Below are 22,829 nucleotides of genomic sequence, written 5' to 3'. Positions count from 1 at the left end.
CTCCCTCGGCCCCGCCCCGTCCGCAAGCGTGGCTCCGCCCCTCAGACCCGCCCTGTCCACAAGCGTGGCCCCACCCACAAGAGTGGCCCCGCCCTATCCCCGCCCAGTTCACAAGCGTGGCCCTGCACTAGCACTGCCCACCGGGTGGTCCCAATTCCCGACTCCTCCCATCTGCGGGCGTGGCCCTGCTTCGATGCCCCGCCCGTCAACAAGGATGACCACGCCCCTCGATCCCGCTCTTCAGTGGGCGTGGTCTAACCCAGCTGCCCCGCCCCGAGGTCGCGAGCCCGGCACCTGCGCGCTGTGCTGTGCGTGGAGCGGCGGGATGGAGGAGGACCAGGCGTGGGACACCCACGGCCGTGAGTCCGCGGCGCCAGGGCCGGGGGGCCACGGGTGGGCCGAGGCCGGGGGATCCCCTCGCCCCCCACGATCGAGCAGGGCGGCTGGCTGAGGTTGATTGACGGGTGTGTGGGGCCCGGAGCCCAGGGGGAGTCGGGGGCGGCTCCCGCCGGGGCGCGGGGCTGGGCCCAGACGTCATCCACCGCATCCCGACCCGCGCTGGCTTCGGCGCCAGGCCGGGGGAGGGCGGGACGCCCTTCATCCTCTCCGCCGCCGTGCCTGCCGTACCTCTCTTCATCACCGTTTTGCAGATGAGAAAGTTGGGGCGCGGGGTGCTTAACTGAGTTGCTGGAGGCGCCGGCGTGGCCTAGACGTCGGGGTTGCATGGGGTGGAGACCACACGAGGAGAGTCCTGTGGCCAGCCTCAGGTGGAATGGTGGCTTCCGGAGTCCACTCCCGGGCCGCCGTGGGGGGCAGCTAGCTTAGGGGAGCCTTTGCCGCCCGCCGGGTCTGGGAGCCCTAGGGGGGGGGGATTGTGAGTCCTTAATCCTGCAGGCTGGGGTGTGTGTGTGTGTGTGTAGGTGTGTGTGTGTGTGCTGAAGCTTGAACTCAGGCCCTCTAGCCTTTGCTTATTTTTTATTTTTACTTTTGGAACTTTATCACTTGAGCTACATCTCAACTTAGGGCTTTTTGCTGATTAATTACACATAAGTCTCACCGCCTTTCCTGCCCAGGCTGGTTTTGAACCACAATCCTCAGATCTCAGCCTCCTGAGTAGCCAGGCTTACAGGCATGAGCACTAGTGCCTGGCCCTAAACTGAGTCTTGATGGGTGATTCCAGCTAAACTCCTCTACAGCCTCCCAGCACAGCTCATTGGACACACAGTATACGGAAGCAAACCTTACCTGTTCAGCTGAGGGGGTAGTGAACTCCATTAAGGTTCTAATGATTAGGGCCAGTGCTCATACCTGTAATCCTAGCCTACTGAGGGGGTGAACATGGGAAGATCCCAGGTTGGGGCTAATTTCCAGGCAAAAAGCTAGTGAGATCCTGTTTAAGCAAAAAGGGTTGGGGGCATGGCACAAGTGGTAGAGTACCTGCCTAGCAAGCCAAGGCCCTGAATTCAAACCCTGTACAGTTTAAAGGAAGAAAAGAAGTTCTAATTATTTCAAAGGGGACACAGGATCAAGGGCAGGAGGACTTCACATTCAAAGTTTGAGTAGCAGCCGGCTGCTGGTGGCTCATGCCTGTTACCCTAGCTCTTCGGGAGGCTGAGATCTGAGGATCCTGGTTTGAAGCCAGCCTGGGCAGGAAAGGCGTTGAGACTTATGTCTAATTAACCAGCAAAAAGCCATAAGAAAACCAGAAGTGCGGTTGTGGTTCAAACTGGTAGAGCACTAGCCTTGAGCACAAAAGCTCAGGAACAGCGCTCAGGTCGTTCAAGCCCCACGACCAACCAACAACAAAACAAAACAAAAATCTGAGTATCGCGGGAACATTCAGTGTGTGGGAAGAGCTTGTGATGACCCAGCATGGTAAAAGGCCGGGAGGCGAGGCAATACGGTAATGTGGTGTGCATTTGCTATGGCTGGATGAGGTTGCATGGGGTTGAGGTGGATGGAAGAGACAGGATCTGTGTGTGTGTGTGTGCGCATGCGTGTGTGCATGCACGTATGCGTGTTGGTTCTGGGGCTTGAGCTCAGGGCCTGGACACTGTCCCTTAGCTTTTCCACTTGAGGTGAACTCTCTACCACTTGAGCCGTAGTTGTACTTCTGGCTTTAAAAAAAAAATTATTATTTTTAAATTGGAGGTAAGAGTCTCTAGGAGTTTCCTGAGCAGACTGGTTTTGAACTACAATCCTTAGATCTCAGCCTCCTGAACAGCTAAGGTGACAGGTGTGCGGCAGGAGCTCCTGGCTTCAGGATCTCCTTTCATCCTAATCTGATCTCGGGCTGGCTGTGTACCTGGGTTTGCTTGCTTCTCCCTGTAGGGACATTGCTGTTGAGCAGCGTAGGCCAGCCCCGTCCCTCTGGCTTCAGCAGAGACACAGTGTGTTGGAGCTGGCAGGGCTGGTACTGCACCTGCTCTGATTTTCCAGCCGAGGAGGTGGCTGGTGAGGGAGCTAGGACGATCCCAGGATCCCAGGACGCTGCTTCTGCAGAGTGGCAAGTGGAGGAAGCACTGGCGCCCAGCAGAGCGGCTCACAGCAGGAGTGCTGGCTCTGCCCCAACTGGATTTAGGGTTTGGTTTTTTTTTCAGGTATGAAAAGCATAGGACCCAGTATTTCCTGGAGATGCTTTGGATTTGCACAAACAGGGTGAAAGGGGCTCTTCTAGAGCCTGTTAGGTTATTCATCTTTTTTTCCCCTTTCCCTTCCTTTCTCTGTTCTCTCCCTTCCTTCCTTCCTTCCTTCCTTCCTTCCTTCCTTCCTTCCTTCCTTCCTTCCTTCCTTCTTTCCTTCCTTTTCCTTCCTTCCTCCCTGTGCTAGTACTGGGGTTTGAAATCAGGGCTTCATGCTTTCCCTTGGCTTTTCTGCCCAAAGCTGGCACTCTACCCCTTGAGCCATAGCTCCACTTCTGGCTTTTTGATGGCTAATTGAAGAGAAGAGCCTCATGAACTTTCTTGCCTAGGCTGGCTTCGAACATGTGATTATTAGATCTCAGCCTCCTGAGTAGGATTACAGGTGTGAGCCACCGGTGCCCAGCTCCTCCCCCCTCCCCCCACTTTTGGAGGTACTGGGTTTGTATTCAGGCCCTTACACTTGCCCAGCAGGTGCTTTACCATTTGAGCCACACCACAAGCTTTTTTTTTTTTTTACTTTAGCTCTGTGTGTGTGTGTGTGTATGTGTGTGTGTGTGTGTGTGTGTGTGTGCGCTAATCCTAGAGCTTGTGCTCAGGGCCTGAGTGGTATCCTTGAGGTTCTTTTTCTTTGTTGTTTTTGCTAGTTTGGGGGCTTGGACTCAGGGCCTGAGCACTGTCCCTGGCTTCCTTTTACTCAAGGCTAGCACTCTACCACTTGAGCCACAGCGCCACTTCTGACTTTTTGATGATTAATTGGAGATAAGAGTTTCATGGAATTTTCTGCCCAGTCTGGCTTCAAACTAAGATCCTCAGATCTTAGCTTCCCAAGTAGCTAGTATTACAGGTGTGAGCCTGGCTTTAGTTACTTTTTGAATACGGTCTCTTATTTCTTTTCTTTTTTTTTTTGGCCAGTCCTGGGGCTTGGACTCAGGGCCTGAGCACTGTCCCTGGCTTCTTCTTGCTCAAGGCTAGCACTCTACCACTTGAGCCACAGCGCCACTTCTGGCCATTTTCTGTGTATGTACTGCTGGGGAATCGAACCCAGGGCCTCATGTATAGGAGGCAAGCACTCTTGCCACTAGGCCATATCCCCAGCCCCATGGTTTCTTATTTCTGCCCAAGCTGTTCTGGACTAGAGTTTGCCTAGTAATGCCTCTCCAGTAGCTAGGTTCACAGCTAGATTGCCATACCCAGCTTTTATTGGTTGAGATAGAATCTCATGAACTTTTGTCCCAGCTTGCCTTGAACCATGATCTTCACAATTTTCGCCTCTCAAGTAGCCAGAATTACAAGTGATAGCTACCATGCCTGAATGTTTTCTTTTCTTCTCTAGTTGGTTGTGAGGCTAGAACCCTAGGCCTGGTTGCTGACCCTGAGCTTTTTTGCTCAAGGCTAGTGCTCTACCACTTGGAGCCACACCTCTACTTCCTGCTTTTTGGTGTTTAATTGGTGATTAGAGTTTCCTGAATGTTCCTGCCTGGGTTGGCTCTGAACCATGATCCTCAGAGCTCAGCCTCCTGAGTAGCTAGGGTGACAGGTGTGAGCCTCCCCTGCCCAGCGGAGTACCTTCTTTCTAGCAACTGTAACTCTACAGGGAGGCTCACATCTCCATTTTGCAAATGAAGAAACAACGGAGGCACCAGATACACCAGATGTTAACCTAAGTCACACAACCAGGAAGAATTTCAGCCCGAGGGGCTGGGAATATGGCCTAGTGGCAAGAGAGCTTGCCTTGTATGCATGAAGCCCTGGGTTTGATTCCCCAGCACCACATATATAGAAAACGGCCAGAAGTGGCGCTGTGGCTCAAGTGGCAGAGTGCTAGCCTTGAGCAAAAAGAAGGCAGGGACAGTGCTCAGGCCCTGAGTCCAAGCCCCAGGACTGGCAAAAAAAAAAAAAAAAAGAATTTCAGCCCGAGTTGGACCCTGGACCATGGGATTGCCCTGGGCCAGCAGCTCTGAGCTCCCCAGGTCATCTCCGTTAGGTCCCAGACGGCTCCACACACTCTTCGACAGCCGGAAGGCAGTGTGGATTTCTCTGGATAAACACACTGCCGGCAGGCTTGTCACTTTAGTGCATCCTTACCACACTCGCCGCCTGTCCCTGGACACACATGGGGACTGTGATCAACACCACAAGATTACCTGCCCCCCTAAGGACCGTGCAGAGGGCCAGGTCCGATGGCATTTGCCCTCTACCAGGGTTTCTGTGCCCTTCTTGGGGAAGAAAGGCATCTGTGACTCTGGCTGGGTGTTGTCACCAAGAGGAGCAGCGTTCTGAGGCCTGCTGCTGAGGGCCGCGGCGTGTGGGGAAGAGCCGGGGTTCAGCCGAGGACAGCGGTCGGGCCCGGGCCTTCTGGCTCAGTGCTGACCTGAGCCCTGGCTGCCTGGGGTGGCTCGGCAGGGTGGCTCTGAGGACCGAAGGTATCTACGGTGCTGCGCCCCAGCGCAGAGGGGGCTGACAGGGTTAGGGTTGGGGTGAGGAGAGAAGTTGGGGGAGGAGGAGCTGGGAGAATAGCAGTGAGCTGGCCCCGGGGCGGGCTCACACTCTGAACTGGACCAGCACCCTGCAATAGAAGTGAATTCCATCCCATGGAATTCATGGAGAGGGGGACCCTCTTCTCATGGACACCCCTCTCTCTTCCCCCAGTGCTGCCCCTGGAGAGGCAGCTGCACCAGGCCGCCCGCCAGAACCACATCGAGAGGATGAAGGAGCTGATGGAGAAGAGGGTGAACGTCAGGGCCAGAAACCACGTGCGTAACGGGCCCTGCACGGTGCTCCCCTTCCCGCTCCCACGAGGTCTCCCACACCTTGGCTAGTTGGGGTCTGGTCCGAGGCCAGGGTCAAGATTCCAAGTTAGGCTATTCCAGGAGTCAGCAGTCAGCCATTAGACCCTAGGCAGGTGCTGGTGGCTCACGCCTGTCATCCTAGCTACTCGGAGGTCTGAGGATCAGGGTTCAAAGCCAGCCTAGTCAGGAAAACCATGAAAGTCCAATTAAACACCAAAAAGTCAGAAGTGGCGCTGTGGCTCAAAGCGGTAGAGTGCTAGCCTTGAGCAAAAGAGCTCAGGGGCAGCGTCCAGGCCCCGAGTTCAAGCCCCACGACCAAAAAAAGAAAAAAAAAAAAAGAGGTTAGACACTGAGAAGCACAGGCAGGACAGCTGGGCGAGGCAGAGGTGGAAGGACTCCTAGGACTGGAAGTTCAAGGGTTCAAGTAAGGTCAGAATCTGGGTGAGCGGGAGGCACCGCTCAGGCTTCTGCTGAGGCCCAGGGCCATTGTGGGGGGATCAAATAAGGCGAGGGGAGCAGCCCCAGCCTGCTGACCAGGCCCAAGGGGGGGGATGCAGGCAAGTGGGGGGCTGGGCAAGGAGGTGTCCGGGGCCTCGAGGGAGAAGCCAGCTCTTCTGCAGAGATGGTGAGTACCACCCAGGTAGCCCTTCCTTCTCACCAGGAAGGGGCTGGATGTGGGGTTCTGGGGGTGGCAGAGGCTACACAGTGAGGTGACACAAGATGAGGTGACCCCTCTAGGGTGTGCCTGCCCAGGGAACAGTAAGAGCTGTAGGATTTTGGCTGCTTGAACTCGGGGTCTCCTTCCTCAGTTTTTTTTTTCTTCTCCCTGTTGATAGCTGTTGCTCTACCACTGCGCCCACAATTACCTCCAGCTTTTGGCTGGTAGATTGGAGATAAGAGTCTCTTGGATTTGTTGGTCCAGCCTGGCTTTGAACCTCAATCCTCAGATCTCAGCCTCCTGACTAGTTAGGATTAAAGGCATAAGCCCCTAGCACCCAGCCCACTTGAGATTTTTTTTTTTTTTTTGCCAGTCCTGGCCCTTGGACTCAGGGCCTGAGCACTGTCCCTGGCTTCTTTTTGCTCAAGGCTAGCACTCTGCCACTTGAGCCACAGCGCCACTTCTGGCCGTTTTCTATATATGTGGTGCTGAGGAATCGAACCCAGGGCCTCATGTATACGAGGCGAGCACTTTACCACTAGGCCATATCCCCAGCCCGAGATTTTTTTTTTTAATGCTGGTCTTAGGGCTTGAACTCAGGGTCTCAGGCATTCTCCCTGAGTTTTATGCTCCAGGCTAGTATTGTAGCCATCGAGCCACGGCTCCACTTCCAGCTTTTTGCTGGTTAATCGGAGATAAGAATCTTACCCACTTTCCTGCTTGGACTGGCTTTGAACTCGATCCTCAGATCTCAGCCTCCCGAGTAGCTAAGATTGCAGGAGTGAGCCCCTGGCACCCGGCCAGTTTGGGGTTTTTGAGATGCCGTGGGGCGCAGGGCCATACGGAGGAGCCTTTTGTAGGCCCTGGGGCCAGGTACTTGTCTTGAGAGCAGTAAGAAGCCATCAAGGCAGCTGGACGGGTGGGTGACAGATGAGCCCAGCGTGTTTGTCTTGGCGGCTGTCCGGTTGGGGGGGGAGGAGCCTGAGCCTGAGCGCGGCTGGACCCCAGCCAGCAAGGGGCCTGCCAGCCTGCAGACCAGCTGTCAGAGGTGGGAAGGCTGTGGGGGGCCGGCCGGGCAGCCACGTGGCAGTCACACATCTCCCCTCCCCAGCAGGTGGGCCGGGTGGCCCTGCACTGGGCCGCAGGCACTGGGCATGAGCAGGCGGTGCGGCTGCTCCTGGAGCATGAAGCCGCTGTGGACGATGAAGATTCGGTAGGCATGTCTGTGTGTCCGTCCTGCCAGGGGAGGGGCATCCAGGATTATTCCTTAAAAAAAACAAACCTGTCATTATTATTATATTTTTCTGTCCGTCATGGGGCTTGAACTCAGGGCCTGGGCACCACCCCCTAAGCTCTTTTGCCCAAGGCTAGTGCCCTCCCACTTGAGTCACGGCTCCACTTCCAGCTTTTTGATAGTTAATTGGAGATAAGAGTCTCACAGACTTTGCTGCCCAGGCTGGCTTTGGACCATGATCTCAGCCTCCTGAGTAGCTGCGATTACAGGTGTGAACCACCAGCACCCCACTTTTCGATTGTTTTTGCTGAGATTGTTGCCCAGGTCCAGACTAGCCCAGGGCTATCGTCTTCTGGGCCCAATTATTCCATGCTCCCGGTGCAGGAATAATGAGCTCCTCTTTAATATTAAGTGCCTTACAAGTCAGGAGGCCTTCCTCTCCCTCCATCCCATGTGGACTTCCCCGCAGTAATCCATGGGTTGATAATGGCCTGCTTAGCAAAGTCATCAGGAGAAAGCAAAGGTTCCTGCCCTGGCTAACACCATAAAAAAAACAAAACCCACTTGCACACCTGTAATCCTAGCTACTCAAGAGACTGAGATCTGGGGATCTCAGGTTCAAAGCCAGCCAGGGCAGAAAAGTCTATGAGACTCTTATCTCAATTAACCACCAAAAAGTTGGAAGTAGAGCTGTGGTTCAAGTGGTAGAGTGGCAGCCTTGAGCATAAGAAGCTAAGTGACAAAGCTCAGGCCTTGAGTTCAAGCCCCAGGACCAGCACCCACCCCCACAGAAGTGTGTGCAATAATATGTCAGCCTCTGTTTCCTTTTTTTTTTTTTTTTGGCCAGTCCTGGGGCTTGGACTCAGGGCCTGAGCACTGTCCCTGGCTTCTTTTTGCTCAAGGCTAGCGCTCTGCCAACTTGAGCCACAGCGCCACTCCTGGCCGTTTTCTATATATGTGGTGCTGGGGAATCGAACCCAGGGCTTCATGTATACAAGGCAAGCACTCTTGCCACTAGGTCATATCCCCAGCCCTGTTTCTGATCCTTATATTTCTAAAGCTTGGGGCCCCTGGGCTGAGTGGCACTCAGGGTGCCCTATGGTGGACGTGGCCCCAGGCTCAGCCACGCCCCCCTCACGCTCCTCCCCTCCCTGTCCTCTGTCCCAGTTTGGGATGAACGCGCTTCTCCTGTCGGCCTGGTTCGGCCACTTGCGGGTCCTGCAGGTCCTCGTCAACGCCGGGGCGAAGACCCACTGTGAGAACAAGGTACCAGGGGCTGTGCCCACCCCTGCCCTTGGCCCCCTCACCTGCCCCAGCTTCTCCAGAACCCTCTGGAAACCTCTGATGAGCCCAGCTGCGTTCTGGGAAGCTTCTATCTGGCTGCCTTCTTGGGTCTGAGAAAGGGGGAAGGAACTGGGGGATAGGGTAGGGATGGGCAGGTGTGTAGCCCCAGCTCATCATAAACAGCAGAGCCCCTTGGGACAGTCCTGAGCCCTCTGGCCAGCGGCCTCCTTACAGAGGGGACCCCAGCAGCACCCCAAAGGGTAGTTAGGAAGACCAGGAAGGTGAATAAGGAGGGTGGTTCTTCCCGGCCCCTGGTGCTGTATGGTAAGGTGAGCCTCAGTTTACCCACCGGGAGGCAGCAGGGGGAGAAGCGAGGGCAGTGCTGGGTGTCTTGCTCTAGGTTTCTAGGTTTGGTGTGTGTTTGCAGGGAGGAGGCCCAGAAAGTCCTAAGTCCCGATGCCTGGATTTATTATTTATTATTGCCTTTTCAGGGGCTCAATGGTCTTTTAGGAAAGGCCCACATTTCCCGGCCAAATCCCCTCCAGCAGTTGTTTTCAGCCTGAGTGCCAAGAGGGAATTCAGGGGACCAATCAGCTTGGATGATTTTTTAGATAAGCATATTTATTTTTACTAATTTCTACTGGAAATTTTGCATTTCTTTCTTTACTGTAATCAATTGTGGGGCTGGAACTCAGGGCCTGGGTGCTGTCCCTCAGCTTTTATTGGTTCAAGGCTAGCACTCTACCATTCGAGCCACAGCACCACTTCTGACTTTCTGGTGGTTAATTGGTGATAAGAGTTTCACACACTTTCCTGCCTGGGTTGGTTTTGAACCACAATCCTCAGATCTTAGCCTCCTGAGTAGGTAGGATTACAGGCGTGAGCCACTGGTGTCTGGCTTCAGAACTGTTTTAATGTGCATTTCCTTTATGGTCTTTTCTCATGTGTTTCTTTGCTATTCTTACCTCTTCTAAGGAGTCTCTCCTTCGCGCCCTTGTCCATTTAATGATGGGCTTATAAGCATTGGAAGGTTTATAAGCATTGGAAGGTTACTTTCTTGAGCTTCTTGTGTATGTTGGATATTAAGCCTTTGTCAGATCTGTTGCTGGTAATGATCTTCCTCCCAGGCTGTGAACTGTCTTTCTTTTTTTCTTTCTTTCTTTCTTTTTTTTTTTTAAGTGTGAGCCTTTATTTGGTATGAGTACTGTTTTTTTTTTTTTTTTTTTTTTGCTAGTCCTGGGCTTGGACTCAGGGCCTGAGCACTGTCCCTGGCTTCTTTTTGCTCAAGGCTAGCACTCTGCCACTTGAGCTGCAGCGCCACTTCTGGCCATTTTCTGTATATGTGGTGCTGGGGAATCGAACTGAGGGCTTCTTGTATGAGAGGAAAGCGCTCTTGCCACTAGGCCATATCCCCAGCCCTTGTTTGTTTTTTTTGCCAGTCCTGGGCCTTGGACTCAGGGCCTGAGCACTGTCCCTGGCTTCTTTTTGCTCAAGGCTAGCACTCTACCACTTGAACCACAGCGCCACTTCTGGCCATTTTCTGTGTATGTGGTGCTGAGGAATTGAACCCAGGGCTTCATGTATATGAGGCGAGCACTCTTGCCACTAGGCCATATCCCCAGCCCTGGACTGTCTTTCTTCTTTTTTTTTTAATTATCAAACTGAATTACAGAGAGGTTACAGTTTCATACATACATTAGGCATTGGATACATTTCTTGTACTGTTTGTTACCTCGTCCCTCATTCCCCCTCCCCCCTCCCCCTTTCCTTCCCCCCTCCCCCCCGGACTGTCTTTCTAGTTTAGTAACTATGTCCTTTGCTGTGCAGAAACTTTTTCTTGGGGGGGGGGGGGTTGAGGCTTGAACTCAGGGCCTGGGCACTGTCCCTGAGCTTTTGTACTCAAGGTTAGTGCCCTACCACTTGAGCCACAGCTCCACTTCCAGCTTTTCAGTAGTTAAAGATTCTCACAGACTTTCTTGCCTAGACTGGTTTCAAACTAAGAACTACTTTCTGTTTTCTGGTCATCAGTTGGAGATAAGAGTCTCATGGGCTGGCTTTGAACCTTGATCCTTAGATCTCAGCCTCCTGAGTAGCTAGGATTGCAGGCATGAGCCACTGTCTGTGCAGAACTTTTTATTTGGATGTGATCCCATTTGTCGAGTCTCTCTCCTATCTGCTATACCCCTAGAACTCTTTTCAAAAAGTTTCTGTCTGTGAGTTCCAGTGTTTCTTCCTCTTGCAGTACTTTTTTCAGGTTTGACATTGAGGTCTTTGCCCCACTTTGTATTGACATTTGGAGTCAGGTTTTATGATCCTGATTTGGGCAAATGCTCAGCGAGGCCGAGAGGCGGTTGGCCCATGACGGGGAGCTGGCGGGTGCAGACCTGGCCTCTGACCTCTGGCATTGTGACTCCGGGAGATGTCTGGCCCTCCCCGGCCCCTTGGTCATGCGCAGTGTGGTTTCTGCGGGGAGCTGTGCCGGGGAACCGGCAGTGTATGAGAAAGCCTCCCTTCACAGACCACAGGGCCCACCTGGGGCTTGTTTCCAGGACGGCCTGACGTTACTGCACTGCGCAGCTCAGAAAGGCCATGTGCCTGTGCTGGCGTTCATAATGGAGGACCTGGAGGATGTGGCCCTGGACCAGGCAGACAAGGTGAGGGCACCGCAAAGCTACGAGCGCCTCTCACTGACTGGGGTCCTGGTCTTAAAACCAAGAGCGTAGGCCACACGCTGGTGGCTCACGCCTGTAACCCTGGCTACCCAGGAGGCTGAGATCTGAGGATCGTGGTTTGAAGCCAGCCCGGGCAGGAAAGTCCGTGAGACTCTTATCTCCAATGAACCAACAGAAAACCAGAAGTGGCGCCGTGGCTCAAGTGGTAGAGCCTCAGCCTTGAGTGAACAGAGCTCAGGGACCATGCCCAGTCCTGAGTTCAAATACTGACACACAAAAAGGAAGAAAAGGGAGCGTTGCATTCTCCTTCCTGGAGGAGGTGGCCCTTGGTGGTTTGGGGTAGTGAGGACGTTGTGGGAGCTTCAGAGGTGGAAAGGGCTCCTAGTGGGTGGGTTTGGGTGGACTGGAGTCTGGGCCAGGCCTGGGAGGACCAGGGGGGCCCCTGGGGGGGGTGTCTCACCTCCATCCAGCCTTAGGAATTGGTCCCAGGTCCAGTAGGCAACAGGGAGCTACCACAGGATGGCAAGAGGAAAGGGGACCCCCAACAGGGAGACTGTTTTGGGGGGGCTGGGGCTGGCATTTCCAGGCAGACATGTGGTGGGGACCTTCACAGGGAATAACTGGGGTGAGAGAGGCCAGGTGTGGTCGGAGGCAGAGGCTGGGAGGACGGGGCGCGGAGGCTCACCGGCCTCTTCCGGCCAGCTGGGGAGGACGGCGTTTCACAGAGCTGCCGAGCGTGGACAGCTGGACGCGCTGGACTTCCTCGTGGGCTCCGGCTGTGACCACAGTGTGAAAGATAAGGTACGGTGATCGTGAGGTGCTGGGGGGGGGGCCCGCCTGCCCAGAGCCTCCTGCCCTTCCCGGCGGGGCGCTCCTGCCAAGGGCAGACCCTGGGGGCTGAAGCCTGGAAGGGTGATCAAGGCTGGCCGCTGGCTCCACCGCGCCCTCTCCGTCCTCTTCCTTCCCGTCCCGGCTGCGGCTGCCAAACCACCGTGCACGCGGCCGGTGGGAGGCGCGGAACAGAGCTGCGAGCAGAGGAGAGCTTTCAAGTTGTCACACTCACTGGCACTGGGGGCTCACGCCTGGAATCAGAGCCACTCAGAAGGCTGAGATCTGAGGCCTGGGGTTTGAAGCCAGCCTAGGCAGACAAATCTGAGAGACTTAGCTCCAGTGAGCCAGCAAAAAGCCAGAAATGGATCTGTGGTTCAAGCGGCAGAGTGCTAGCTTTGCGTGATAAGGAAGAGGGCAAAGCCCTGAGTTTAAGCCCCCTCCACCAAATATTACTATAATACTCTGCTGATCATAGGGAAATTTTAGTATTTTATCTTTAGCCTTCTATAAAATGGCCATAACTGAATCAGACATCTGGCTCAAGTGGTAGACTGCCTACCAAACAAGAACCAGGCCCGCAGTTCAAACCCTAGTACCATCAAAATAAGAAAAGAAAAGGTAGCCAGGTGCTGGTGGTTCGCGCCTCTCATCCTAGCTACTCAGAAGGCTGAGATCTGAGGATGGTAGTTCAAAGCGAGGCCAGGCAGGAAAGTCCGTGAGACTTATCTCCAATCAACCATTAAAACACCAGAAGTGGGGCTGGGAATAGGGCCTAGTGGCAAGAGTGCTTGACTCGTATACATGAAGCCCTGGGTTCGATTCCCCAGCACCACATATACAGAAAATGGCCAGAAGTGGTGCTGTGGCTCAAGTGGCAGAGTGCCAGCCTTGAGCAAGAAGAAGCCAGGGACAGTGCTCAGGCCCTGAGTCCAAGCCCAGGACTGGCAACAACAACAACAAAATAAACACCAGAAGTAGAGCAGGGGCTCCTGGAGCACGGAAACGCAGGGACAACACCCAGTCCCTGAGTTCAAGCCAGCACGAAAAAGAAAGAAAACAAAAGCGCTAGCTGTTTTATGCATGCCGCGTGCCGTGCATCTGTCATTTGGGGGGAGGGGGGAGGAACATGGTTGTTTTGGTGCCGAGGCTGGCCCTGCTTCCGGGGGTTCTAGCACTGAGCTATCTCCCCAGCCCTCTTTTTAAATTATTTTTCATTTTTGAAATTTACTGTATATTTAAAATTTTTTAATTGTTATTTTAAAGGTGATGTACAGTTACATATATCAGAACAAGAGCACATTTCTTTTGTTTTTTGGAGTTTTTTTTTTTTTTTTTTTGGCCAGTCCTGGGCCTTGGACTCAGGGCCTGAGCACTGTCCCTGGCTTCTTTTTGCTCAAGGCTAGCACTCTGCCACTTGAGCCACAGCGCCACTTCTGGCCACTTCTGGCCGTTTTCTACATATGCGGTGCTGGGGAATTGAACCCAGGGCTTCATGTATATGAGGCAAGCACTCTTGCCACTAGGCCATATTCCCAGCCCAAGAGCACATTTCTTTTCCTTTCTTTTCTTTTGCCAGTGCTGGGGCTTGAATTCCAGGCTGGGGCTCTGTCCCTGAGCCTCTCGGTGCTCAAGGCTGGCGCTCCACCACTTGAGCCGCAGCGCCACTTCTGGCTTTATTTTGATGCTTAATCGGACTTTTCTGCCCAGGCCGGCTTTGAACCACGATCCTCAGCTCTCCTCCCTCTTGAGTCGCCAGAATTACAGGCGTAGCCACTGTCACCCAGCTTTTGTTTTTATTCGTAAAGCACCGTATCTGCCTGGCCTGTGAGTGGTATGGACTTGAACCCAGGGCCTTGGCTTGCTTGCTCCCAGCTGGCACTTCACCACAGGGTCCCCCCCTTCCCCCCCCCCCCCCCAGTGCAGATCCCAGCTGAGTCCACGAGTCTGTGTGATTCGGGGGCTCCCTGTCCCGGCCCCTCAGGTACCCTCCTCCCGCAGGAGGGGAACACAGCCCTCCACCTGGCTGCGGGCCGGGGCCACGCGGCTGTCCTGCAGCGGCTCGTGGACATTGGGCTCGACCTGGAGGAGCGGAACGTCGTAAGTCACGAGGACCCCCGTCCCCCTTGTCCTCCCCCTGTCACCTGAGAGGCTGCTGGGCAGGTTGGGGTCCCGGGATGTGCCCGGGGTGCTCAGGGAGGGAGGGCTTCCTGGAGGAGGCGCGGCTGAGATGGCGCTCTGAGGCCACACAGGAGCACAGCGGCTCCCCGCGGCCGGCCTGGCCCTCACCCGCTCCCCCCACGTTGCAGGAAGGCCTCACGGCCCTGCACTCGGCGGCCGAGGGAACCCACGCGGACTGCGTGCAGCTCCTCCTCAGGGCCGGGAGCAACGTGAACGCCCTCACGCAGGTGGCCGGGCCCGGGCGTGCCCCGTGCGCGCACACGCGCGGCACACCCACGTTCTCACCCCGCCGCCCGCCTAGCCATCCCTGCGAAGCCTGGGCGCCAGGGCCTCACCCCCGCGGTCCTAGCTCCTCCCGAGGCTGAGATCCAGAGGCCTGAGCTGGGAGGCCAGCCAGGCCAGGATTCTACCACACCTCCCTCTCCAAAAGAATGAGCAACAAAGCAGGTGCTGGCGGTGTGGCTCAAGTGGCAGAGTGCCACGCCGTAGCCAGCAAGCTGAGCATGCGCCAGGCACTGGGTTCCCAACCTGCTACTGTCCTCCCCCCCCTCCCCCCCAAACCCACATCTGTACATCCCAGCGTCTCCTCAGCCTGGCACACTGAAGCGGGGCCTGCCTGCTATGCCAGTCGTGGGTCAGCTGACTGAGGGGAGCCCCTGGGGGGGGGTACCTGTGACCAAGCCCTCAGACGTGGGGACATCAGCTGCAGCTGGCCAGCACATGCCATGCGTCCACTGCCCACGGTACTGGCCAGTCGGACTTAACTCGATTATCTGTGTGTCTCTGCTAGCCCATGACTTTGGTTTGGTTTGTGTGCCAGAGCTTACGACATGAATGACAAACAGGCTAAGACCACAGTAGTCTCCTCTTTTTGTTTGGCAGTCATGGGACTTGAACTCATCGTCTGGGCACTGTCTCTGAGCTTTTTTTTTTTTTTTTGCTCAAGGTCAGTGCTTTACCACTTGAGCTACAGCTCCACTTCTGGTTTCCTGGTGGTTAATTGGAGATAAAAATCTCCTGGACTGGGCTGCAGTGTGGCTCAGTGGTAGAGTGCTTGCCTGACATGCACGAAGCCCTGGGTTCGATTCCTCAGCACCACATACACAGAGAAAGCCAGAAGTGGCGCTGTGGCTCAAGTGGTAGAGCACTAACCTTGAGCAAAAGAAGCTCAGGGACAGTGCCCAGGCCCTGAGTTCAAGCCCCAGGACTGGCAAAAAGAGAAACTAGGAAAAAAAAAAAAAGAATCTCATGGACTTGACTGCCTGGGCTGGCTTTGAACCTCAGTCCTCAAATCTCAGCCTCCTGGGTAGCTAGGATGACAGGCCGAGCTGCCAGCACCCGGCCACAATAGTCTCCTTTCAGCAGTCATCAGGTGTGGGCAAGGCGCTGAATTCTCAAGTGGAATATGCCTCCCACAGTGAGCCATTCGGAGACAGCCTGACAACACTGACAGCTGTTTCCTTGTAGAAGAAGCTGAGCTGCCTTCACTACGCGGCCCTCGGTGGCTCTGAGGTTGTGTTCCGGGCCCTCCTCCATGCAGGAGGCTGCCCTAATGTGGCTGATCATGTAAGTGCAGGGGCCTGGATTGAGGGGGTCCCCACTGTGACTGCACAGTGAGGAAACACGGCGGGAGAAGTGACGCGGGGGGGGGGGGTTCTTTGGGTTGGGGGGAGGGCCAGTGCAGGAGAAGCCGGCAGCAGGGACGACTCCACTCTTGTTGTAGCTGGGCCCGGCTCTCTGCCACAAAAGCCACAGCTCCACTTCTGGCTGGCTTTTTGTTGGTTACTTGGAGATAAGCGTTTCCTGGATTTGTTTGCTTAGGTTGGCTTTGAACCTCTATCCTCAGATCTAAGCCTCTGAGTAGCTAGGATTCCAGGTGTGAGCCAGGGGCACTGGCTTCTGCAACCTTCAGAGTAGGCATTGATCACTAAGATGACTTTTCTCGGCTCAGTACTATTCTGCAGTGTGTGAGACCTTGGAGGGAGTGCCGCGGCACTAGCTCGACTTTGTCATTTAGTCAGGGGCCACAGGGGGCTGCTGGGGCTGGGGCCCGGGAAGTTGAGTGTGGAATGAGTTTTCTGACACCAAGTGTAGTCAGGCACCTTCCCAGGTCCTCCTTCCCTCCCCCCCCCCAGCCCCAGCCCCAGCCCCAGGGAGGCGCTAGGAAGACCAGGAGGGACCCCGCGCTGACCCCCTCTCCCTCTCCCTCTGCAGCGGGGCGCTTCGCCCCTGCACCTCGCCACCAGGCACAACTTCCCGGCCCTGGTGCAGCTGCTCATCGCTGCCCATAGCGATCTGGATGCCATGGACAGTGTAAGCGGGGGGGGGGGGCAGGGACCGTGCGGGGGGGGGGGGGCCAGGGGCCATGTGGTCCCCCTGGCTCCCAGCCCGAGTGTTCAGACTAAGGGACTCCTTGTTTAGCTCTTAAAACTTGTTTGAGCCAGGTACCGGTGGCTCACGCCTGTCATCCTCGCTGCTCAGGAGGCTGAGATCTGAGGACTGTGGTTCGAAGCCAGCCCAGGCAAGAAAGTCTGTGAGACTCTGATCTCCAATGAACCACCAGAAAACTGAAAGCGGTGCTGTGGCTCAAAGTGGTAGCCTTGATCTGAAGAGCTCAGGGACAGCGCCCAGGCCCAGAGTTCAAGACCCACAACCAAGAAAAGAAAAAAAAAGTCTCACAGGCTTCCCTGCCCCGTCTGCCTATGAACTCCACCCTCGGGTCTCAGCCTCCAGAGGGCGAGGGTGACGGGCGTGAGCCCCCGGGGCCCGGCAAGTCTGGGAGCTGCTGCCCTGTCCTCTCCCGCAGAGGCAGCAGACGCCGCTGCACCTCGCCGCAGAGCACGGCTGCCAGGACATAGCAGAGATGCTCCTCGTCGCTGGGGTTGACCTAAACCTGAGAGATAAGGTACCCCCCTCGCCGCCGCCTCCCGGGGCGCCCTCCTCCCCACAGACCCTGCCACAAATGCAACCCCCCCCCCACTGCCGGGTGCCAGTGGCTCACGCCTGTCATCCTAGCCACTCGGGGCTGAGATCTGACGATCACGGTTCAAAGCCAGCCCAGGCAGGCAAGTCTGTGAGACTCTTATCTCCAGTGAACACCAGACAACCAGAAGTGAAAAAAGATCAGGAATAGCTTCCAAGCCCGAGTTCAAGACCCAGGACTGGTACACACACAAAATCCCCCCAAACTCATGTATCCAAGTCCTAAAGAAACACACGAGTGGCGTTCCTGGCTACTATTTTATTCTACCTGTGACACCCCCCCCCCCCCACACACACCCCAATCCTACAGCCAGAAAACCCTTCTGCTCCCAGCCTGGTCTGTGGACCCAGCTTTCTTTCGACAGGACGTTTGTGTTAGTCCAGTGGCTGCCCCGAAGGCTCTGTAGAAACTTCCCTCTGCCTCTTCCCCACAGCAAGGAAAAACCGCCCTGGCAGTGGCCGCCCGAGGCAGCCACGTGGGCTTGGTGGACATGATCATAAAAGCCGATCGTTTCTACAGATGGGAGAAGGTAGGGAGGCCCCATCACCACTGGTGATGCTAGCTAGCTTTGAGGCCCAGGCCTTCTGGTGGTAAGAACGCCACCCGTGTACCGCAGGACAGAGGGACAGACGGGCGAGTTCCACCACTGCACAGGCCGGCTCAGGTTCCCATTGGCATGGGTCTGCCATGGTCCCTGCTCCCGCTCCTGCCTGAGGGACACACGCGTGTGGCCCAGTGGGGACACGCTCCCAGTGACGGGTGCCTTGCAGCATTGTGTTGGAGCGACTTTCAGAGCTCAGAAAGTGTGTGGGGATCGATTAGTGATGTCTGCTATGGACTTGGGGAAGAGAAAGAGGCAGAATGTGAGGGGTGTTTTTTGTCTTGGTATGCCTGAGGGTGTTTCTCTGTCTCTGTCTCTCTCTGTCTCTCTCTCTCTCTCTCTCTGACAAGCTGACTCTATATAGCTCAGCCTGACTTTAAACTTGTGATCCTCTTTTTTTGGCCAGTCCTGGGGCGTGGACTCAGGGTCTGAGCACTGTCCCTGGCTTCTTTTTGCTCAAGGCTAGCACTCTGCCACTTGAGCCACAGCGCCACTTCTGGCCATTTTCTATATATGTGGTGCTGGGGAATTGAACCCAGGGCCTCATGTATACGGGGCAAGCACTCTTGCCACTAGGCCACATTCCCAGCCCTAAACTTGTGATCCTCTTATCACTGCTTTCTAACTACTGGGATTACAGGCATACACTACCACGCCTGACTTAAGGTGTCTTTATACACAGAATATTTTGCACTTAGTATTCAAAAATTATTTTTTTGGTAGTCATAGGGTTGAACTCAGAGCTCTGTAAGAGGCCAAGAGGGCTGGGAATGTGGCTTAGCGGTAGAGTGCTTGCCTAGCATGTATGAAGCCCTGGGTTCGATTCCTCAGTACTACATAAACAGGAAAAGCCAGAAGTGTTGCTGTGGCTCAAGTGATAGAGTGCTAGAAGCCTTGAGCAAAAAGAAGCTCCGAGACAGCTCCTGGGCCCTGAGTTCAAGCCCCAGGACTGGTCAAACAAAACAAAAACCCCAGTCTGATGTACGTTGAGTGGCAGGCTGACTCAGTTTCTCAGACTGCCAGCTCTGCTGGGTGATGGGTCTGCGGCCCTGTGTCACCCCCGTCCGGGGCGGGCCTGGCAGGGGCCCCCGCAGACAGCTGTGCACTGTGGGGTCTGCCCCCCAGGACCACCTCTCCTGCAGGGACCCCTGTCAGCCCCCGGGGAAGGGTGTGACCTTCAAGCAGGACCACCGGCCTGACACGCAGCCTCTCCGCACTCTGCTCTGGAGACTGGCCTCCCGCCGCCTGCGGCCCCAGGAGTGGAAGAGGCTGGCGGATTCCTGGGGGTTCACCGAGGCCCACGTCTCCGCCATTGAGCAACAGTGGACAGGTGCCACCACATCCCCTCTCCACGCGGGGCACCCCGCGGCCCAGACCCTGCACTGCCTCCACGGCACCCCGGGCTCTCTCGGTCCTCCAGGCCTGTGACCTGGGCAAGTCACAAACACCCTCAGAATCACCCCAACTGTACCCGCCCCCTACCCCTGCAACAAAAGCCATCCCTAGCGGGAAGAAAGGGCCCGGTTATCATCACTGCTGCTTAACATCTAGTTGGAAATTTCAGCCTCTGTGTCTGCTCATCTGTAACACGGGCAGCGTGTGCGCATGTGTTGCCCACCTCAGGAGGGCCACCAGTCTCCCTTCCAGCAGAGACCCCCCCCACTTCCTCCCTTCTCCCTGGCCATCCCTGAGCAGGGCTGGGGGGGAGGGGGGAGCAGGAGGCCAGGGGTGGCATGGACATGGACTCCAGGGAGGTGCCATGTTGGCTCTGGACTCGTGAATCCCCTGCAGGACCCCGGAGCTACCAGGAGCACGGTCACCGCATGCTGCTGGTCTGGCTGCACGGCGTGGTCTTGGCGGGCGAGGACCCCAGCAAAGCCCTGTTTGAGGGCCTGGCGGACATTGGCAGGAGAGACCTGGCTGGTAAGAGCTCCCCCTGCTGGGCGCCTGCGGGAGTGGCAGGGCTGTCAGGCGGGCATGCTGAGACCTTGCGCTGGACCTTCCAGCTGGCCTGGTCCTTGCTCCGCCGCCTGCTCAGACACAGGCAGAACCTGGACAAACCACAGGGCCTCCTGGCTGGCCCCGTTTCCCACCTGTGTGTGGGCGGTGGCCCAGGTGAGCCCTGCGACCTTCCCACCACCGAAGCCACCAAGACCAGCATTTGATTGTATTTTTTCTAATTTGGAAGAGCAAATATAGGGCATTTCCTAGTATGAGTTGTACCAGCCAGATAGGATAAACTTGAGGGTCATCATAAGCTAGGTCAGTCCCCAAAGCCTGCGCTGAGGCTTTGACTCAGATAATCCTGGCAACTTCGGTAGAGCAGGATAAAAAGGCTGATAACTGATCCAGTGTTAAAATCAAAGTGGGAGCCAGGCACTGCTGGCTCACGGCTGTAATCCTAGCTACTCAGGAGACTGAGATCTGGAGGACTAAGGTTCAAAGTCAGCCCAGGCAGGAAAGTCCATGAGAGTCTTTTTTTTTTTTTTTGGCCAGTCTTGGGGCTTGGACTCAGGGCCTGAGCACTGTCCCTGGCTTCTTTTTGCTCAAGGCTAGCGCTAACTCTGCCACTTGAGCCACAGCGCCACTTCTGGCCGTTTTCTGTATATGTGGTGCTGGGGAATTGAACCCAGGGCCTCATGTATACAAGGTAAGCACTCTTGCCACTAGGCCATATCCCCAGCCCTCCATGAGAGTCTTATCTCCAAATAGCCAGCAAAAAGCTGGAAGTGGAGCCATGATTCAAGTGGTAGAATACCAGCCTTGACCGAAAAAGCTAAGGGACAAAGTCCAGGTCCTTAGTTCAAGCCCCACTACTGGCACACGTGCGCACGCGCACACACACACACACACACACACAGTTGTTCTTAAGAGTTGTCTTCCCTTCTAGCATAGGGTCTAGCAGGAACTCAAGGCTAAAGTAGCCCTGGCTGGCAGAGCTTGGTCTGTGAGGCCGCGGGGCTCTTGTGTTTTGCAGAAAGCATCAGGAAGAAAGGAGATACCCAGCCAAGAGCCCCCAGGAGCTGCACGGCTATGTGAACCCATGAGACCTAGGCATGGCGTCACCTGATCAGAAGATGACCACCAGCCAGGAGTGTCACCTGACCCAAAGAGGAAGTCAACAATCACTGTTAACAGATCTCCCATGCTTGGAAATGCTGAACTGCATCCAGACCAGCAGGCAGATATTTGTAACCTTTTTCATAAATATAGAGTCGGGCCTGTTTACAGATCCTAGCAGCTTCCTTCTGTATATCCATTATCTTGTGGTCTTGGGCTGCTGAGCCCCTGGGGTGCAAAGGACTCTTTACAGACCCAATACTCAGGCCCCGGAGGAGAAGCAGTTTGCTCAACTTATGCCACTAATGTCGTGCTGGGGTTAGATGTCCCACCCCAATCAAGAGAAAGGCTCTGTCAATCACTTTGTGTGTATGTGTGCCAGTTCTGGGCCTTGAACTCAGAGCTGGGTGCAAAAAGCTCAGGGACAGGCTGGTGCTCTACACTTGAGGCACAGTTCTACTTTTGGCTTTTTTTTTTTCCTGGTTAATGAGCGATGAGTCTCATGGACTTTCCTACCTGGGCTGGTTTTTTTTTTTTTTTGCCAGTCCTGGGGCTTGGACTCAGGGCCTGAGCACTGTTAGCTCAAGGCTAACACTCTGCCACTTGAGCCACAGCACCACTCCTGGCTGTTTTTCTGTATATGTGGTGCTGGGGAATTGAACTCAGGGCGTCATGTAAATGAGGCAAGCACTCTTGCCACTAGGCCATATCCTCAGCCCTAGCTGGGCTGGTTTTGAACCACAATCCTCAGATCTCAGCCTCCTGAGTAGCTAGGATTACAGATATGAGCCACCAGTTCCTGGCTTGTTTTTTTAAGGCTCTGAGTCCAGTTCTCAGCAGCACCTATCTCTCTCTCTTTCTCTCTCTCTCTCTCTCACACACACACCCTCTTAAATTGTCCTAACATAAACTATTCAGTTCAGTTAGTAATTTATCAATATTGGTTCATCAGTTATAACAGATATACAAAACATTACTAGAGGACACTAGTGGAGAAGGGTCTATGGAAATTCTCATGCCTTCTGTGCAGTTTTTTTCTTTCCTCAACCTCACATCACTCTAAAGAACAAGAATCTATTTTAAGAAAACAACAAAAACCTAGAGTTAGAAAATGAAAAGAGGCCTGACAAGAGGCATGGTAGCACACAGCTGTAGTCCCAGCTACTCAGGAAGCGGAGCCCAGGTGTTCCAGTTCCAGTCTCCATTCCAGTGTTCAGCAAGATGCAGGTGCGGAAGGCTTGGCCCCAGCAGAGGGCACTTTTGGGAGGTGACGAGGCTCAGGGGGCGGGCCCAGAAGGAAGCTAGGCCCAGGGGCATGGCCCCTTCTCACCCTGTGGGTTCCCTGGCCCACACCTTTCAGCCCCCTGCCCACCTGGAAGCCCAGAGTCCTGTGGAGCATGGACTGAAAGCTGAAATAGGAAAGCTAGAAATCTTTTTTTAAAAAGATGTCTTATTAACATATGTTTTACAAGGGGATGGTGTGTGTGTCATTGTGACAGTTCTGCACATGCGTACAATGTACCCTGCTCAAACTACCCCTCCTCCCAATTGCAATGATTGTTTTCAGGTTTTTTTTTTTTTTTTTTTGCCAGTCCTGGGGCTTTAACTCAGGGCCTGAGCACTGTCCCTGGCTTCTTTTTGCTCAAGGCTAGCACTCTGCCAACTGAGCCACAGCACCACTTCTGGCCATTTTCTATATATGTGGTGCTGGGGAATTGTATACAGGGCTTCCTGTATACAAGGCAAGCTGTCTTGCCACTAGGCCATATTCCCAGCCCCCGGCTTTTTCTATACATGTGGTGCTGGGGAATCAAGCCCAGGGCTTCATGCATGCTAGGCAAGCACTCCTGCCACTAGGCCATGTGTATTCATTGCACCAAAGGGGGGGGTCCTCTCC

The 22,829-nt window shown here is 54.9% G+C and overlaps 1 protein-coding gene across 1 annotated transcript; it reads left to right on the top strand.

The window, feature by feature from the left end:
- Nucleotides 1-321: 321 nt before the first annotated feature.
- Ankdd1a (ankyrin repeat and death domain containing 1A) lies at nucleotides 322-21,294 on the top strand. The gene is made up of 15 exons (XM_048332579.1): nucleotides 322-359; nucleotides 5,292-5,395; nucleotides 7,204-7,302; nucleotides 8,491-8,589; nucleotides 11,157-11,261; nucleotides 11,982-12,080; nucleotides 14,109-14,207; nucleotides 14,417-14,515; nucleotides 15,756-15,854; nucleotides 16,503-16,601; nucleotides 17,095-17,193; nucleotides 17,705-17,800; nucleotides 18,998-19,202; nucleotides 19,664-19,795; nucleotides 20,850-21,294. The coding sequence occupies exons 1-15, from the start codon at nucleotides 326-328 to the stop codon at nucleotides 20,909-20,911; spliced, it is 1,530 nt and encodes a 509-aa protein (XP_048188536.1). The 5' UTR covers nucleotides 322-325; the 3' UTR covers nucleotides 20,912-21,294.
- The last annotated feature ends 1,535 nt before the right edge of the window (nucleotides 21,295-22,829 follow it).

The sequence above is a fragment of the Perognathus longimembris genome, chromosome 23, assembly GCF_023159225.1.
Source record: "Perognathus longimembris pacificus isolate PPM17 chromosome 23, ASM2315922v1, whole genome shotgun sequence".
In the NCBI taxonomy this organism is placed as follows: Eukaryota; Metazoa; Chordata; class Mammalia; order Rodentia; family Heteromyidae; genus Perognathus; species Perognathus longimembris.
This window is presented reverse-complemented; position numbering and strand designations above follow the sequence as displayed.

Excerpts from the sequence above, each read along its gene's own strand:
- Ankdd1a (XM_048332579.1), top strand. The coding sequence starts at position 326 with ATGGAGGAGGACCAGGCGTGGGACACCCACGGCC. Across the intron at positions 11,262-11,981 it reads CCCTGGACCAGGCAGACAAG|CTGGGGAGGACGGCGTTTCA; the intron begins GTGAGGGCACCG and ends TCTTCCGGCCAG. Across the intron at positions 19,796-20,849 it reads TGGCAGGAGAGACCTGGCTG|AAAGCATCAGGAAGAAAGGA; the intron begins GTAAGAGCTCCC and ends TGTGTTTTGCAG.